General features: G+C 42.7%; 1 protein-coding gene across 1 annotated transcript in view; it reads left to right on the forward strand.

The window, feature by feature from the left end:
- The window catches only part of LOC143984073 (matrix metalloproteinase-20-like), a 155093-nt gene extending 145432 nt beyond the window's left edge, over nt 1-9661 (forward strand). Inside the window, exons 9-10 of the mRNA XM_077484382.1 lie at nt 7855-7958; nt 9432-9661. Of these exons, the coding sequence (XP_077340508.1) occupies nt 7855-7958; nt 9432-9532 (205 nt within the window). The 3' untranslated portion in view covers nt 9533-9661. The remainder of the gene's footprint in view (nt 1-7854; nt 7959-9431) is intronic.
- The last annotated feature ends 8702 nt before the right edge of the window (nt 9662-18363 follow it).

The following is an 18363-nucleotide window of genomic DNA, read 5'->3' on the forward strand; positions in this document are numbered from 1 at the left end:
TTTCTTTTCATGTAAGGCCATTCCAGCTGGCACCAACAGAGGCAAAATTCCTCCCAATGACACCAACAATGAGCCCCAATGACACCAACGTTGGGGCACAATGCCTCCCAATGACACAAACATTGGGGCAAAATTTCTTCCAATGACACCAATGATGGGGCACAATTCCTCCCAATGACACCAACCATAGGGCACAATTCCTCTCAATGACACCAACAATGGGGCCCAATGACACCAATGAAGGGGGCACAATTCCTACTAAAGACGTCAACAATGGGGGAAAATTCCTACTAAAGACAACAACAATGGGGCAACAACAATGGGGCGTAATTCCTACCATAAGCACCAATGATGGGGCATTGTTACTCCAACGGATGGTGAGACATTTTCTACTTCTGATAGCCGCAGTCTGGCCCTCTAAATGACAGTTAGCTGGTCCTATGTTTAAAAAGTTTGGAGATCTTGATCTAACATGATAAACAAGCTTTACGACAGCGTTAGTGAATGGTCTTGGTGATATATAATAATCAACCTGCATACAAAGTGATATAACAAAATATATCATGTAAAGTCAGTCCACATAACAGCGCTTCAAAAGTTCATATCACCAATCCGATCACCAAGTGGTTCCACAACACTACTCTTAAAGTGTTACATGCATAGTGTAAAACATGCAAACTTTTCAAAACACCTAGTGCTGAAGAAAACACCTTCCCCCAATTAACTGACACTCGCTAGAGGGAATGGCTTATCTAATAAATGATAAGCAATCGCTCTTGTATTAACACAATCTTCACTTTGCCACAACCCATCCTATGTATCCTTCTGGCAAAGGCTGAAGCAATTGGTTCTTCATGACAAGGCTTTGTCAAGTTAAAGATTCTTCATAAAAAAAGACGAAAGAGACTAATAGTGTAATGCCAATAAAAAAAAAATGTTCCAACTCCAATAAATTGTTACTCACAAACACATTTAATGAAACAGCCCATTAATGGTATCACAGACGTCCCCGCAATCTACCAGTATGCAGCGTCAGCGGTGTCTTACCCGGGTCCATCAATAGCCATAAGTGATATGCCACTTCCCGTGGGGAATGTGAGATCACTTCCACTTGCCGTGCAGTCTGATCCTAGCATATTTTGTATATTGACTTCCTTGAAGGGTTTGAGGAAGTCAGTAGACAAAACACATTAGTGTCAGGCCACATGGCAACCGGAGGTGACCTTGACTTGAGTATCACATAGTAATTGAACACCTTCCTCCAATTCACTGACACTCACCAGATGGAATGGCTTATCTAATAAATGATGAGCAATTGTGCTCGTATTAACACAATCTTCAGTTTGCCACAACTCATTCTGTGTAACCTTCTGGCAAAGGCTGAAGCAAATGGTTCTCCATGAAAAGGCTATGTCATGTTAATGATTCTCACAAAAAAGAAGAGACTGATAGTGTAATTACGCTAAAAAACTAAATGTATTCCAATGTCAATAAAATCTTACTCCCAAACACATGTGTAACACCCTGATGTTTAGGCAGGGTTTCTGTTAATTTTATTTGCCAAGTGATAGTTACCTTGGCCAATTGATAGAAGGTCAATTGATTTCACCCTAATTCTGGAATTGCTTCATTTCTCTCTTCTGTCACTAGATGGCTGGGTATCTGGTGACATTAAATAAGAAAAAGGTATTGCAAGGACAGATCAGGAATGAATGCGGTGTCTCCGCCAATGAGCAGGGATTTTCTTGGGTCCCTTGGCCTGCTGGGAGAGCCTATTTACTTGGGTGGAGTCGGGTGATCGAATTCTGTGCCACCTGGATGGCTGTCTGAGTGGCTGTTGTATGTTGTATGTGTTGTATTGCCCTGAGCTGCTAGGCCAGAAACCTAATTCCTATCCCGGAGATATCTGGCTAATAGGCTATCTGAGAGCCTATCCAGAAGTAGTGCGGGGTTGGGACTGCTGGCTTGTAGTCCAACCAGAATTAACGGCTCCTCTGGCTGGAGAACCTGTCGTGGGTGGAGGTAGATGGGAATCTGTTGCCACAAAGGGACCATCCACCTTGCTACACCACCTGTGGCTAATACCAGAGCAGAAGTCTTGCAGAGGTGACGTTTGTGGAGTGCCAAGCCAAGGAACTAGGGGTGAAGCTTGAGGAGTATCTGTGAGTGCCAAGCCAGGGACCCAGCAGTGAAGCGGAGGTTACCAATAGCAGGAGGTCTCTAGGACCCAGCATCTATCAGAGCACGAGAAGATTTCTTGGACCCAGCACCTCCGCCAGCACATCACATGGGCCTTTATAAGGAAGTCAGCCCTTGGCTGAAGTGCTGTTTGATCTCAGCTGTTACCAACTTTCCTGTGTTTCCTGTGATTCTTGATTACCGACTAGGCTTGTTCCAGACCTGTCTCCTGCCTGCCTCCTGACCTTGACCTCGGCTTGGTAAACGGATCTCCTCGGCCTGCTACCTGTCTTGACCTCGGCTCCCACCTAACATGGTCTCCTCTGCTATCCACCTGGCACGAACCTTGGCTTGTATCGACTACCTTCTGTCTCAGTGACCCGGGTTACCTGCTACATCTCACAGGCGCCACCAGCCTGCAGCAGCAGTACATCAGCAGTGTTCCTGAGCCTTTTCTGCAAGCAACTCTGCAGGCGACCTGTGCAACTTTGGGCCTGACTCCTCCTGTCTCACCTCCAGGGGTGTCTGAAACTGAGCTGCAAGGGAAGCCTTCTCTCCATTGGCCTCCAGCACTTTGTATACCTGATACCTGTTTCAAACAGCCAGGATGTCTGAGTCCGAGAGAGGTGCTTCTGCACTTGAAAGCCTCTGTAAGCAGATGGCAGCACTGATGCACGCAGTCAAGAATCTGCAGGAGGGTTATTTCCAGCTTGATGGATGTTTCCATGCCCTCACAACTTCCGCTGAAGCTAGCCAAACCACAAGTCGCCGTCTCTACACCAGCGCCCTCCAATTCCCCCGTTGCCGCTTCACCCTCTGTGGTACTGCCTCCTCCAGAACCCAGAGTTCCCACTGCTGAGTGCTTTTCAGGGGACTGGTGGAGATTCAGAGTTTTCAGGAATGTCTGCAAACTTTATTTTGCCCTGCAACCCAGGACCTTTGTATAGGGACTGTCTGAGTGGGGTTCACCATCTCCCTCTTGTCTGATAAACCACAATCCTGGGCCCATAACCTCCTAGAACAAAAGGATGAGGTGTTAAACTCAGGTACCATGTTTTTTTTAAGCTATGGCTACTTTATATGATGACCCACAGACCCATTGGGTAAATGGGTGGCCGTAGATGGGTGGCCGATACTGGATGGAATGGTGCAGCTTTGAAGTACCAATTCTGTATCGGCCTCTCCAAAACCATCTAGGAGGAGCTGACCAGGTCTGCAGCTCCCAACAAGCTAGAGGCTCTTATCCAAGCTTCCATCCAGCTGGATAGGCACCTGCAGGAGCGATGCTCTGAGCACTTTCAGACCTTTCGGCCAACCGGGGTACTGTCCAAGGTCCCAGCTCCAACAGTCTCTGAGGCTACTCCTCCGAATTCCTCTGATATAGAACCAATGCAGATTGGTCTACTCTGACCCGCTCTAACCCCAGAAGAAAGAGAACGCAGGTGACAGAACAACCTCTGTATTTACTGTGGAGCATCAGGTCACTTCCTACACACCTGTCCGGTTCAGCCAAGTAAGTCCAGACACTGATATCCTTCATACCTTCAGCTATCCGGGACTCCATCTGCTCACATTATTCTCCCCATCTCTCTGCAGGTGGCTGGAAGGGACGTCAAACTGTGGGCAATCATTGCCTCTGGAGCTTGCAGCTGCTTCCTGGACATCAACCTGGCTAAAGACTTGCACATTTCTCTAACCCCCAAATATCGAAAACTAGATATACACCTAGCTAATAGCACTCCACCCACTTCAGGACCTATTACACAAGGTACTGTCCCTATTCTCACAACCACCGACACAGGGAACCAGGAACTTCTCTGTTTTGATGTGATCAGATTTCCCATTTTCCAAGTTATTCTCGGAATACTGTGGCTACAAGCCCACAATCCTTCAGTAGACTGGTCCAGAGGGGAGGTCACCTTCTCATCCAAATACTGCCACCAGCATTGTGACATTCCCATGCAAACCAACTGCCATACTTGCCTGACCATACAACCAGCAACAGACACCAGTCAAATAGCCCCTTCTGTCTACCATGACTACCTTCACGTCTTTGACAAAAGGAAATCCAATACCCTGCCTCCACATCGGTCATATGACTGTCCCATTGAGCTACTCCCCAGAGCAGAAATTCCCTTTTTGCACATCTTCCCTTTGTCCGAGATGGAAATGGAGGCCCTCAGACAATATATTGATGGGAACCTAGCCAAAGGCTTCATTCGTCCCTCCTCCTTACCTGCAGGAGCAGGCATCTACTTTGTTGAAAAGAGAGACCACTCCCTCAGGCCATGCATCAACTACTGGGAGCTCAACAAGGGTCACCATCAAGAATAGGGAGCCTTTTCTCCTTGTTCCAGAGTTGTTCCAGAGGTTCTGAGCAGCACAGGTATTTACGAAACTGGACTTGAGGGGACATATAATCTGGTGCGCGTTAGAGAGGAGGGGGAGTGCAAAACAGCCTTCAGAACACACTTTGGCCACTTTGAATACCTTGCCAAGAAGAGAAGAAAAGATTGATCGCACACTTGAATCCAAAAGATGCTGTAGAGATTTCTTTATTGTCATGAGCCAGACAAAATTGCAATGATGATCAGTTGATGCGTTGTACACGGAAGGAACCATGCTTGTTCACAACGTTGTGAACAAGCATGGTGCTTTTTGTGTGAAACGCGTCAACTGATCATCATTGCAATTTTGTCTGGCTCATGACAATAAAGAAATCTCTACAGAAATTTTTTAATTCAAGTGTGCGATCAATCTTTTCTTCTCTTCTTGATATTGCCTACGGTGATGATCCAGGATTAGCACCTTGGACTGGTTGTGTCCATTTTTTTCCTGAAGTGTGTGCACCCTTGTTCTGTTTCTTGAATACCTTGTGATGTCCTTTGGACTATGCAATGCCCACGCAACATTTCAATACCTGTTCAGTGATATCTTCCGAGAGTACCTTGACTTATTCCTGATTGTCTACCTGGACGATATCCTGATCTTCTCTGCCTCTCTTGAATTCCACCGAGACCATGTCAAAAAAGTACCACAAAAACTTGGAGTATCTGAGGTCCACAAAACATCTAATACCCCAGCAGGCTAGATGGGCGCTATTCAAGATTCATCTTGATTTAACATATAGACCAGGATCCAAGAACGGGAAGGTGTACACCTTGTCCCAGATGTTCCCTGAATCTATGGAATCTGCTCCCCTGAGCACCATTTTTAATGATTCAGCCCAGTTTGAAATCGGTCATTGTACGAGCCCCTGCTTCAGGCCCTGAATCAGAACAGGCTTTGTTAAGAAAACTAGATGGATTACGCTGGCATGAGGATAAGGTCTTCATACCTCAGGGGGCAAGGCTTCAGATCTTCAAGATGTATCACGACCACCTGGTCCTTCTGGTGGCCCAACCATAGTCAGGACTGTAGAGCCTATGTCAGATCCTGCTCAGTGTGCCTATGTAGCAAGAGCAACAAGACAAAGGGGACTGTTGAGACCCCTACCCATTCCCAACTGTCTGTCAGAAACCATGAAATCAGGCCGAGACAGAAGTACAGTTAAATCACACTTGTTTAATAGTAAAAGTAAAAAAAAACATATGTAGTCAAAACATAGCCAAAGTTCAGTAACCGTAACGGATAGTGAGCCAAGCCAGAAGTCAGGGATCAATGTAGTGGAACAGAAAGCAGGATCTGGAGCCAGAAGGGATGTCAGAAATACAAGTCTTGAACAGGATTTCAGGAGATTTCTGTGATGTTGACCAAGGCAAAGGCAGAGCTCCTCTGGACTGGATGGCTTAAGTAGGCAGGACTGACAAGCAGGATATCATCAACAGCTGAGTAACTGTGGAGAGATAGGAGCTGGCAATTAGGCGACAGATGAGTGGCCAGCTCAGAGAAGGAAGGGCAGAGCTCAGCCCTGACACCGTCCATTGGAAATGATCTCCATGGACTTTGTTGTGGAGCTCCTGCCCTTGGAAGGGTTTACTGCCATCCTGGTGGTGGTGGACCACCTGTCGAAGAAGGCCCATTTTCTACCCTTGGTAGGCACACCTTGAGCAACTGAGACTGCCCACACTTTCATAAAGGAAATTGTGAGACTCCAAGGCTTACCAGTAGTATTGTTTCTGATCGGGGGGTACAATTTACCTCCAAGTTTTGGTGAGTTATCTCTAAGGCCCTGAAAGTAGAACTTTGCCTCTCATCAGCCTACCCCCCTCAGAGCAATGGACAAACAGAGCACAAAAGTCAAACCTTGGAGCAGTACCTGTGCTGTTTCTCTGCCTTTTACCAGGAGGACTGGGCTTCGCTGCTCCCACTTGCATAGTTTACCTATAACAATTCGCTACACTCAGCCACACGCCAGTCTCCATTCTGGGCCAACTACGGATTCTACCCTCTTGCAGAATCAGTAGTGCCTTCTGTTCAGAACAGACTTGCTTTTATACAGAAAAACTACTGAACCCTCCAAGAATTCATACAGAAGGCTCAGACTACAAAAAGTTTTTTGATAAAAAAGGATGGGGGAATCCCTCCCTTAAAGTTGGGGATGAGGTATGGCTGTCAACAGGCAATCTGAAATTGCCATGCCCATCGAAAAAGCTGGGGCCAAGATACATCGGGCCGTTTCCAGTCAAACGCGAGGTAAACCCAGTGGCGTTCGAGTTATCCTTGCCTGATTCTTATAGGATTCACTCTTTCATGCCTCTCTCCTTAAATCGGCCATTCCGGTCTTTAATCGCTTGGTTTTCTGTGTAGAGGTGGCGGGGGACAGATGCAGCATCAGATCAATGTTACATCCACCTAGGGACAATGTTTGTTTTTTTAATCCCAAACTTCTCTTTTAGGTAAAAAAAAAACCTGCTCTAACATGATAAACCAATTGCAGCAACTACTTAAAGCGGAGTTCCACCCAAAAATGGAACTTCCGCTTTAAGGGAGGTGACCCCCTGACATGCCACATTTGGCATGCCATTTTTTTTGGGGGGGGAGCTGGTACCCTCTTTCCAGAGGGTTCCAGGTCCCATTTCCTCCTAGCGAACCGGGGCGCTGGAAGGGACATCACCTCTCCCCCTTCCCTCTCAGCAATCATTGGGGACAAGGCACAGGTCCCAGATGATTGCCCAGTCAGTCACGGCGCGCAGCGTGGCGCGGCTCATTCATGCGCAGTGGGTGACGGGCTGTGAAGCCTACAGTTACAATGCCCGCGTTGCAGAGAGGAGGGGGAGACTAGCATTGCTGGACCCCGGGACAGGTAAGTGTTGGATTTTTAAAAGTGAGCAGCTGCAGTATTTGTAGATGCTGACTCTTAATTTGTTTTTAAGTGGAACTCCACTTTAACAAAAGTTGGCTAGAATTTTGTCATTAGCTTCCCATTTAAAGCCCATATGTTTCAATCTAACATTTCCCTAGCCAATAGATGACAGCGCAGCTGTGGACGGAATCTTAGGGCATATTAAAATGTGAGGTCACTCTATTATATGGAAAATTAACAAATCTACTGTCAGGATCAAAATTTAATAAAACTATGTTACAGAGGGGTTTCTGGAAAAATAAAAATTGCCATACTAACTGACAGACTGCTTCATTTTTTGTCATTTTTAATTCTGCCCATAGTTCAACTTTAACTTAAAATAGTACAATCAGAATGTTTTCCGTTATATAATTAAATTTCTCACTCTGCAGCTATGATGAAGCAAACCAGGTCATGGATAAAGATTACCCGAAAAGCATTGATGATGAGTTTTCTGGGGTAGAGGGAAATGTGGATGCAGCAGTTGAAGTAAACGGTGAGTAATTCAAATGAATAACCCAAGTAAATTATTTTAAGTGAATTAGAAAAAAAAATAGAATAAAACCACCACAATCTTAATATGTACACCAGTCTTTATCAAACTTTTTAATACTCAAAGTATAACTGAAAGCAAAACATTTCTATATACAGTATCTCACAAAAGTGAGTACACCCCTCACATTTTTGTAAATATTTTATTATATATTTTAATATGACAAAACTGAAGAAATTACACTTTGCTACAATGAAAAGTACTGATTGTACAGCTTGTATAACAGCGTAAATTTGCTGTCCCATCCAAATAACTCAACACACAGCCATTAATATCTAAACCACTGGCAACAAAAGTGAGTACACCTCTAAGTAATAATGCCCAAACTGGGCCCAATTAGCCATTTTTCATCTTCATAGGTAAGAAGAGAAAGGACGTCTAAATGGACACGCAGAGCAGCAGCTCAGGACCTCACAGCAAGCTGTTTGCTCTGGAGGCACTTGGCAGGAGGGAGGGGCCAGTAGCGTCAGCAATTGACCAATAACTGCCCGTGACTACCAAACATCAAAAAGGAGGGCATATGTCCTATGGATCTCATAATTATATGCTCAGACAGCATTAATTTTGATAAAGAAGCAAAACAGGCTCATAAAAAAGTCCTGTTGAACCATTCACAAACTCCATTCACTTGTGGAAGATGATAAGGGGTAGTTTGAGACATACACATACCACTGAGGGAACAGAATTTGACATTGCTGGTACAGGAAGGGGCCATCCTCAAACTGTTCTCGCAAAGTTGGGAGCATGAAATTGTCCAAAATGTCTTAGTATGCTGTTGCCTTAAGAGTTCCCTTCACTGAAACTAAGGAGCCAATCCCAACCCCTGAAAAACAACCCCACACTATAATACCCCTTCCACCAAATGATTTGGACCATTGAATAAAGCAAGGTCCATGAAGACATGGATGAGTGAGCTTGGGGTGGAGGAACTTGACTAGTCTGCATGAGTCCTGACCTCAACACCTTCTGGATGAATTAGAGCAAATATTGGGAGACAGGCCTTCTTGTCCAACATCAGTGCCTGACCTCACAAATGCGCTTCTAGAAGAATGGTCAAACATTCCCATAGACATACTCCTAAACCTTGTGGACATCCTTCCTAGAAGAGTTGAAGGTGTTATAGCTGCAAAGGGTGGGCCAACTCAATATTGAATCCTACAGACTAATCCTGGGGTGCCATTAAAGTTCATGTGCGTGTAAAGGCAGGTGTCCAAATACTTTTGGTAATATAGTGTACATAGTTACATTGGTCCAGCTTGGACCAGTGTAAGTAGGTAAAACAGTCCATGCCTAAACTTTACCTTGTAATAAAACTATGCATTGCAATTGGAAAACCAAACTTCTTTTATCATTCATTTGATTTTTAATTCTTAAATGTGAATATTAGTTTAATGACTGTGGTCTCCCCTTTTGCAGGATACATTTACTTCTTCTCAGGTCCAAAAGCATACAAGTATGACATTGAGAAAGAAGATGTGGTCAATGTTGTGAAATCCAGCTCCTGGATTGGATGTTGAGCCAGAGCCAAAAGGGTTATTACAAAAAGCGTTGTGAGAGAACATAGGAAATCATATGAAAGATGTAAAATTGCATCAACATAAACAAACTTGTCAAAGAGACCAAATTGTTTCCAAATACCTGGCACAGTAACCTATGTAATATATATATATATATATATATATATATATATATATATATATATATATATATATATATATATATATGTCAGAAAACACATTATAGGATGAAACAAAAAAAAAATATGTAAAAGTTTTGAGAATTTGTTAACTGAGCATATATAGCAGTGCCATTGTTGATGCCTATATTTTGCTGACCATCAGTATTCCCATAGCCCTCTTTATTCTAAAACAGCTGATAAACCACACAACTTCTGTAACACGTCAAAATTATATATTGTGTAAATTGCTTCAGTTTTGAAAATATGTGCATGTTTTTATTTACGTAATATTGGATGTCACTAGTATTCCACTTTTGAATTTTCAATTGTATTGTATTTTTTTTTTATTGTATTGTATTTTATTTTTTACAGTCCTTTCATTAAAATATAGAGCAGTTTTTTTGTTTTTGTTTTTAAAGAGAAATGGTTACTTATCCCATTCAGGGCAAAATTACACACAGCCCATGCCATAGGCATTGAGTCCAGCTCCTTCACAGGTACCTGCACACCTGTAACCCTGCAGAAGCACCCAATAACCTGGTCCAAACACTGTCACTTGGGGTGGTGCCATGATGTCACCCCCCTTGTCTAAACCAGAGCTTAGAAAGGTGGGGCAACTGCAGCAGGATGCAGCGAGGAGTGTGGCAGGTTAACTATACATAACTTGGGAACTTTGTGCAGCTACTGAATCGAGTGATAGTCTGTCTTTAAATTTTAGTCCTATGTTATGAGCCAAAACATGGATAGTATAGTTGTACTAAATCAACTTCTTTAAGCTTTCAGAAATCATGTATGCCATAAAAACCATGTTGGCAGCTTTAAAGAGGGAGTCAACTGGAAACAAAAATATTAAAAGCCAGCAGCTATAAATACTACAGCTGCTGACTTTTAATAAATCGACACTCACCTGTCCCAGGGTGCAGCGATTTTCGGCAGCCGAGGCCGATCAATCGCTCAGCTCTCGGCTGCTGCCACCGCCATTCTCGGTGAGGGAATCCGGAAGTGAAGCGTTGCGGCTTCACTTCCCGGTTCCCTACTGCGCATGCATGAGTCGCGCAGTGCAATGGGAATGTGTGTCCAAGCAGAAATCACGGCGGGACAGGAAGAAGCATAGACTCCCGTGGGAGTCTATGCCCGAAAGTGGGTGCAAATACCTGTCTTAGCCCCCGTACACACGGTTGGACATTCTGACAACCAAATCCGTTGGATTTTGTCCGACGGATTTTGTCCGAAACTGTTACATACACACGGTCGGACAAAGTTGTCAGAAAATCCAATCGTTCAGAACGTGATGACGTAATTTCGTTACAATGGGACTACGTTGTGGCTAGTAGCCAATAGCTTTGGTCTAGGAATTTGATTTGAGCATGCGTGGCACTTTGATCAGAATTCTCTACACACAATCGGACAAAGTCCAATCGGATCATGTTGTCGTAAAATTTTATAGCTCAGCTGGAAAACTTGGTCCGTCGGATACTCAGACGGAAACAGTCCGATGGAGCCCACACACGACAACACGGTCCTATCGGACATTGTCCATTGGAATATCCGACCGTGTGTACAAGGGCTAAGACAGGTATCTGCACCCCCCTGAAAGGTGCCAACTGTGACACTGGAGGGGGGGGGGGTTCCGATGAGCGGAAGTTCCACTTTAGGGTGGAACTCCGCTTTAAGATGCACAGGAGAAGTGGTTCATTTATTAAATTGTCTAAAATAAAACTATTTGCTGAGTTTTTCCCCAAAAAAATTACATTTTTCCTTATACCGAACTGTCATTCAGTAGTATTAACTTCAAGTAGAAGTTGTATCCTACTGGGTTCAAAATGCTAATTGTTTTATGGGTTTTCTGAGTATGGTCCAAGGCCACTGTCATATAATGCTTTGATTGCTAACAGCAACAAGGTAAAATACAAAAAGCTGTGGATTCAGCTGTAGATGCACAATGCCTGTAAATTAGTCTGTTTGTGTTGCCTCTACTATTTATTAATCAGGCAGGTTGGTATGTTTTTTTTAAATGTTTAGTTCACTATTGCAAGGTCTTATTCAGACATTTTGAAAATGAAACATAAAACTTGAACAGTGCAAGAGAACTAGGCACAGTTTACCTAATGTAAGAACCTAAATATTACCATTGTATTATTATTATTATATTATTATTAATATTATTATAGAGGATATATAGTTACATAGTAGCTAAGATTGAATAAAGACAATAGTCCATCCAGTCCATCCAGTTCAACCTGTGTAGGTGTACGTGTGTACGTGTATCTATAATTGTTTCCCATGTACCTGTATGTTGTGTTCTTTAAAATGCAGATCCAAGAGTCTCGTAAAAACATCCATACTCCCCGCTGCCATGACCAATTGTGGAAGGGAGTTCTGCATCCTTATTGCCCTGACAGTGAAAAAAACCTCTGCGCAATTTAAGGTTAAACCGCTTCTCCAATCTCTTTGTGTGTCCTCTTACACTCCTTGAGACTGAATAGTTTTTTTCCTATGCTGGGATCACTATTGAGGTATTTGTACATAACTATCATATCTCCTCTCAAGCGTTGTTTTTCCAGGGAGAATAAGTTTAGTGCTTGCAGGTGTTCCTCGTATTTGAGGTCTTTCAGTCCCCTTACTAGTCTTGCTGTCCTTATTTGTACTCTCTCCAGTTCCAGCACACCCCTTCTGAGGACTGGTGACCAGAACTGGACAGAATACTCCAGATGTGGTCTAACCAAAGTTTTATAAAGTGGTAGGATTATCATTTTATCTTTGGAGTATATCCCTTTTTTTTATACATGCCAATATTCTGCCGGCTTTGGTAGCTACAGCTTGACATTGCATGCTATTGCTCAATCTGTTATCTACTAGGGCCCCCAGATCTTTCTCGTCCTTGATTTCCCCAGAGGTTTTCCCCTAGTGAGAAGTTGTTTGCATTTATGTATTTTTTGCCCCCAAGTGCATTACTTTACATTTCTTCACATTAAACCAAATTTTCCATGTATTAGCCCACTTCATTATTTTGTTCATGTCTTTCTGTAAAGTTTCTATATTAGAAATGTACTATATATAGTATTTCAAACTGTTGCCATATATAGGGGTAACAGTTTGTGCAGCTCTTTACAAAATGGGGGAAGATTGTACAGCTACAATACAATTCAATACAAAAGAGATTAGAGGGCCCTCTCATTAGAGCTTACAATTTAAAGGGGGGGGGGGGGTCAAGTGATACAAAAGGTAATAACCTTTAGGGATGAACTGATGCAGAAGGTAAAAATACAGTTTTAGAGGTGGTATAGGCCTTCCTGAAAATATTTTTACAGGAAATTCTTAAAGGTGGGCAGAGTAGGAGATAGTCAGACAGATTGGAGTGATAAGTTCTAGGAGGTGGGGGAGGCTCTGGAGATGTCCTGGAAATGAGTACGGGAAGAGGAGACAAGGTAGCTAAAGAGCAAGAGGTCTTGAGAGAAGCAAAGAGAACAGTTTGGTACATTGAGACAAGGTTGGTAATGTGCCTTGGGGCAGGGTTGTGAATGGCTTTGTAGGTTGTTGTTGTTAGTATTTTGAAATTTAAAAGGGAGCAGAAGTCAGTAGAGAAAATTGGCAGAGAGTGGTGGCAGACATTGAACCTTGGTAAGTTGGATGGGTCTTGCAGCAGCATTGATGATGGACTGAAGGGGGGATAGTCTCTGTAGGCCAACAAGGAGAGAGTTGCAATAGCTGAGGCCAGGGAATGAATTTGTAACTTTGTGGTGTCATTGGCTAGTAAGGGGCATTTCTGGAAAGCTTTTCACAAGATTTTGGAATGTGTCTGTGGGAATTTGCACCCTGTCAAATTTATCCCAAAGATGTTTAGTAGAGTTGAGGTGAGGAATCTGTACAGACCAAGTTCTTCTATGTAAAAACTTGTCAAATTTATTCTTTATGGACCTGGCTCTGTACACCTGAACTCAGTGATTTGCAAGGGTGTCCACATACATTTGTTGTTCTAGTACAGGCATTTTCATCCAGGGTGCCTTTAGGTTTCTTCAGGGGTGCCTTGAAATTTTCCAAAAATTGTATACATGCCTGTGGATGGATCAAGCCTGCCTTTTAGTTGCACAAAGCCACAGGTTTTCATTGTGAACCATTACAACCGTCTATGACATCATTGGCTGATGAAGAGGACGTCAGGCGCCTGCATAGCATCCTTGTTTGCCCCTCATCGTCAGCACTAGGGTCGCATTAGCTGAGTGAAGGACTGAAACTGAGGGAGAAATTAAATATTGGAATACAAGTCAGTACCAGTGTTCAAAGGTGTGTTTGCTTTGGAAGAATCACTTCTAAAGTAGAGTGTTATATGTGTCTGGATGCTGTTGCATTAAGTCAAAATTTGTATAGTTTTTTACATTTTAGAATGGGGTGCCTCAAGAGTGTGCTTACCCTCCCTAGCAGTATTTCCAAGTGTGGCTCGGGGTAAATATCCACTACCAAAAGTGGTAACCCCGAGCCACACTCGGGATTGCATTGCAGGATCCAGGCAAAATTACTTACCTACTCCTCGGGATCTTGCAATGTCCTCCTGCTGTGTCCACGGGCTGTGTACTCCGCTCGATGTACTGTGTGCCAGGCTACATTCGCTGCGAGAATTGCAGAGCATGGGGGCAGAGTCCAGCGGAAAATTCAAAAGGTGCACAATGCAGAACACATACAGTACACTGTAAACTTACGGGTTACATTACTATATCAAATCAATTCACATCCCTTTTGTCCCTAGTGCTTTGCCCGGTGCCCTGCATGCACTTTTATATTATATATGGCATTCTTTCTGCCTGGAAGCTTGAGAAAGTCCTTGGCATGGACCAGCTAGAAAACAGCGATAGTAAATAATAATCACTTGTAGAATTGAGCAATAGTGATTTGTGGGGAAATTTGTCATCAGACACTGAAAGTGACAACAGTGATATTCCTGCAACTGAGCAAATTTCTGTGTTTTTGATTTGATTACATTATTGAATACATTTTAGGATTATTTTTGATAAATATTTATAGCTATTTATTTATTATATTATAATTTAGGGCCCTTTTAGTGCAGCGTTACCGTAGTTTTAGTGGGGCTATCAGCCGCTAGCGGGGAGGTTTTAATCCCAAAGACAAAAAGGGGTTAAATCCGACCGCTAAACACCTATGCAGCGGCGTTTTGCCGGCGGTATAGCAGCGCTGCCCCATTGATTTCAATGGGGAGGAGCGTTGGAGGAGCAGTGAGTTCACCGCTCCTTCACCGATCCAAAGAAGCTGCTGACAGGACTTTTTCTGACGCCCTGCCAGTGCACCAGGCTTTCACCCTGGAGTGAATGGAGCTTCTTTTTTCAAGCGCTATGCAGGAGCTATTTTTAGCACTGTAGCGCCTAAAAAACGCCTCCAGCGTGAAAGGAGTCTTATGATTTTTTGTTTCAAATGTTATCATACCTGGGATGTCTACTAAACTCTTGTTAAGACAGATTTAAATGAGTTATTCCTAAGAATTACAGGCCTACATTATAAAACGCCAAATTTATATGCAAAACATTGTACCGCTTTGAGACGCAAAAATCTGACATAATCATACCACTAGGGAGGTTAAAGAGGAGCTTCAGTCCCCAAAAAAATTTAAATTCAGCAGTTACAAATACTGTAGCTGCTGACTTTTCATACAAGTACACTTACTTGCCCCTGGATTCAGCGATGTCCTCACCCGAGCCAATTCTTCAATCAGCTTCGGGTCCAGGCATCGACATCTTCACTAAGGGAAACCGTTAGTGAAGCCTTGTGGCTTATAGTTTCATAGTTTCATAGTTTGTTAGGTTGAATAAAGACACCAGTCCATCCAGTTCAACCTGAGTGAGTGTCTACAAATGCCCCTATCCCTGTACATTGCACACTCACATCGGTCCCTACCCTCAAGGAGCCCACAATCCAAGGTCCCCATTCATATACTAGGGACAATTTTAGACAGAAGCCAATTAACCTACCTGCATGTCTTTGGATTGTGGGAGGAAACCGGAGTACCCGGAGGAAACCCACGCAGGCACAGGGAGAACATGCAAACTCCAAGCAGGTAGTGTCATGGTTGGGATTTGAACCAGTGACCCTTCTTACTGCTAGGTGAGAGTGCTAACCACTATACCACTGTGCTGCCCTTCACAGCTGGCTTCCAACTGCTCATGCCTGAGTCATGCTGCGCTTTCTGATTTGGTCCCGCAGTCTTCTGGGACCTGTGATGTGTCCCAGAAGGCTGTGGGGGGAAGCAGTGGGGGAGTAGATACGTACCTGTCAAAATCAGTTACCCACTCCTCCCTCAAAAAAAAAAGTTAAATGTAAAGGAGGAAGAAAGAGTGGAATTTCCCCTTTTGGGTGAAGTCCTTCAACTATAAAAAGGTTGAGAATCACTGATATAGTATATACAGTCATGTGAAATGTATATACACCAAATTGAAATTGTGGACATTTACAACATATTTGAACAGGCAAACACTGGATCTTCATTTAAACAGTGCCTATGGATAAAGTTTGCATACTTGCATAAAACACGAAGGAAATTAGCTTTTTAAGCTATTATTCAACAAAATTATTACTAGATGTAATGGTGTACTAAAGTAAGTACATCCTATGGCCTCAGTAGCTGCCTCCATAGCAGGAATGACATCTTGTAGGCATTTTGTGTAACCACCCAATAGTCTCTGAGATTGGCTCGTCATTTTTTTTTGATCACTCCTCCTTGCAAAAGTTCTTACGTTGCAAGATGTCTTTTGGTTTCCTCATGCCGTGTACACACTTTCCAGGAGAGAAAAGGTCCGACGGTCTTCCTGACGGACTTTCAGCGGAGTTCCCACGGACTTCCGAACGAACGGACTTGCCCACACACGAACAGACTAAGTCCGTTTGAAAGTCCGTTCATTTTGAACGTGATGACGTAAAACGGGATTAAAAAAGGAAGTTCATTAGCCAGTAGCCAATAGCTTCCCTTTTGTCGTATTTGGTCTGTTGGACCAGCATATACGCGAATGGTTTTCCCGATAGGAATTGAGTCCGTCGGACAGATTTGAAGCACGTTCTATTTCTAGGTCCGTCTGATTTTATTAATGAAAAACGATCGGGCCCACACACAATCGGAATGTCCGATGGACTGATTCCGTCCGGTCGCGTGTACGCTGCATTTGAGAAACTGCCTGTTTCAAACACCCCACATTTTAAAGAAATTCAAATCACAAATTTTTGAATGAAGATCTACTAATTTCCGTTACAGATATCCTGAAAAAGAGCTGGGAAGGTCCTTGGTGAACTGAAATTATGCTCTTTAATCCTAGAAAATAAAAATAATAAAGTATATAAATAATATATTAGTTAATAATAAATCCTTTCTGTGCAATTTTACATTTTAGCACAACGTATATACACCATATTTTATAATTACCTCCAGGTTTTGTGATTTAAGTTCTTAAAAAATTCAGTTTTTGTTGTTTCCTCTAAATCTGGTGTTCTGTGGGCTACACAAATGCAAAAAATAAAAAAATAATCTATAATTGGATGCTAAATGTTATTGTACTCTGTTTTATTTTAATGTTATTAACCACTTCAGCCCGGGAAGGATTTATCCCCTTCCTGACCAAGCCCTTTTTTGTGATACGGCACTGCCTCGCTTTAACTGACAATTGCACGGTCATGCGATGTTGTACCCAAACAAATTTTTATTTTTTGCGCTATAAACAAAAAAAAGCATAAATTTTGAAAAAAAAAACAATATTTTTTACTTTTTGCTATAATAAATATCCCCCAAAAATATATTTTAAAAAAACGAACGTCTTCTACAGTTTAGGCCAATATGTATTCTTCTACATATTTTTAGTAAAAAAAATCGCAATAAGCATATATTGATTAGTTAAGGCATTTTTATTAATAATTTTTTTTTCGTGTCAAATTTTTTTTAATTTCAAAATGCATAAGTTATACATAAAGCATAAGTCATACATTGAATTGAATTGAATTGAAACTATTGAAACTATTTATAGCTATGACAGATAGAAACAAGAACAGAGCCTTTGGTCAGTTCCCGATCTTTGGAGATGATTAACTGTTGGTACATATTTAGAAAACGAATTAAAGCTGGAAGCGGGTTCGCCGAGTGGGATCTAACTGTGCTGGAGGGGGGATCCCAGACCCTCCCATTATTCCAAACTTCCTCCTCTGGGAAGAGGCCTATACCAGATCTTGAACATCAGAACATAATAAAATTGATGAAAACTCAGACTCTACCTGTAATCTTAAACAATAGACTTCTAAACTAATAAAAACTTGAGTAGAGAAAAGAGTGGAAAGAAAGGCACAGAGGCTCAGAGCGAGCAGAAAGGAGAAAGAAGACCATAGATGAGGAGTATCACCTGAAACACCGAGAGTGTACTATACCGGCCTGGGAGGGGATCCCAGGAGAACACCCACCTGTTGGGCCCATGGTTCCTGTACTGTTTCAAAGTTGTTAGTTGTGTTTAGAAATATACTAGACAGCTTTTCTTGCTACATTATCCAGGATATTTTCTTTTTAGCCGCAGGAAATTAGACTTTTGGTTGTTTCCAGGCCTTAGCCACTTTGAGCTTAGTACCTAACAATATAAAATGAATTAACCTCGGAGAGGGTTTGGAAAGCATTGGGATCTGTGCATTTAAGGG

Source organism: Lithobates pipiens, unplaced genomic scaffold (assembly GCF_037356315.1).
Source record: "Lithobates pipiens isolate NorthernLeopardFrog02 unplaced genomic scaffold, aLitPip1_a1.2 Scaffold_16, whole genome shotgun sequence".
Classification (NCBI taxonomy): domain Eukaryota; kingdom Metazoa; phylum Chordata; class Amphibia; order Anura; family Ranidae; genus Lithobates; species Lithobates pipiens.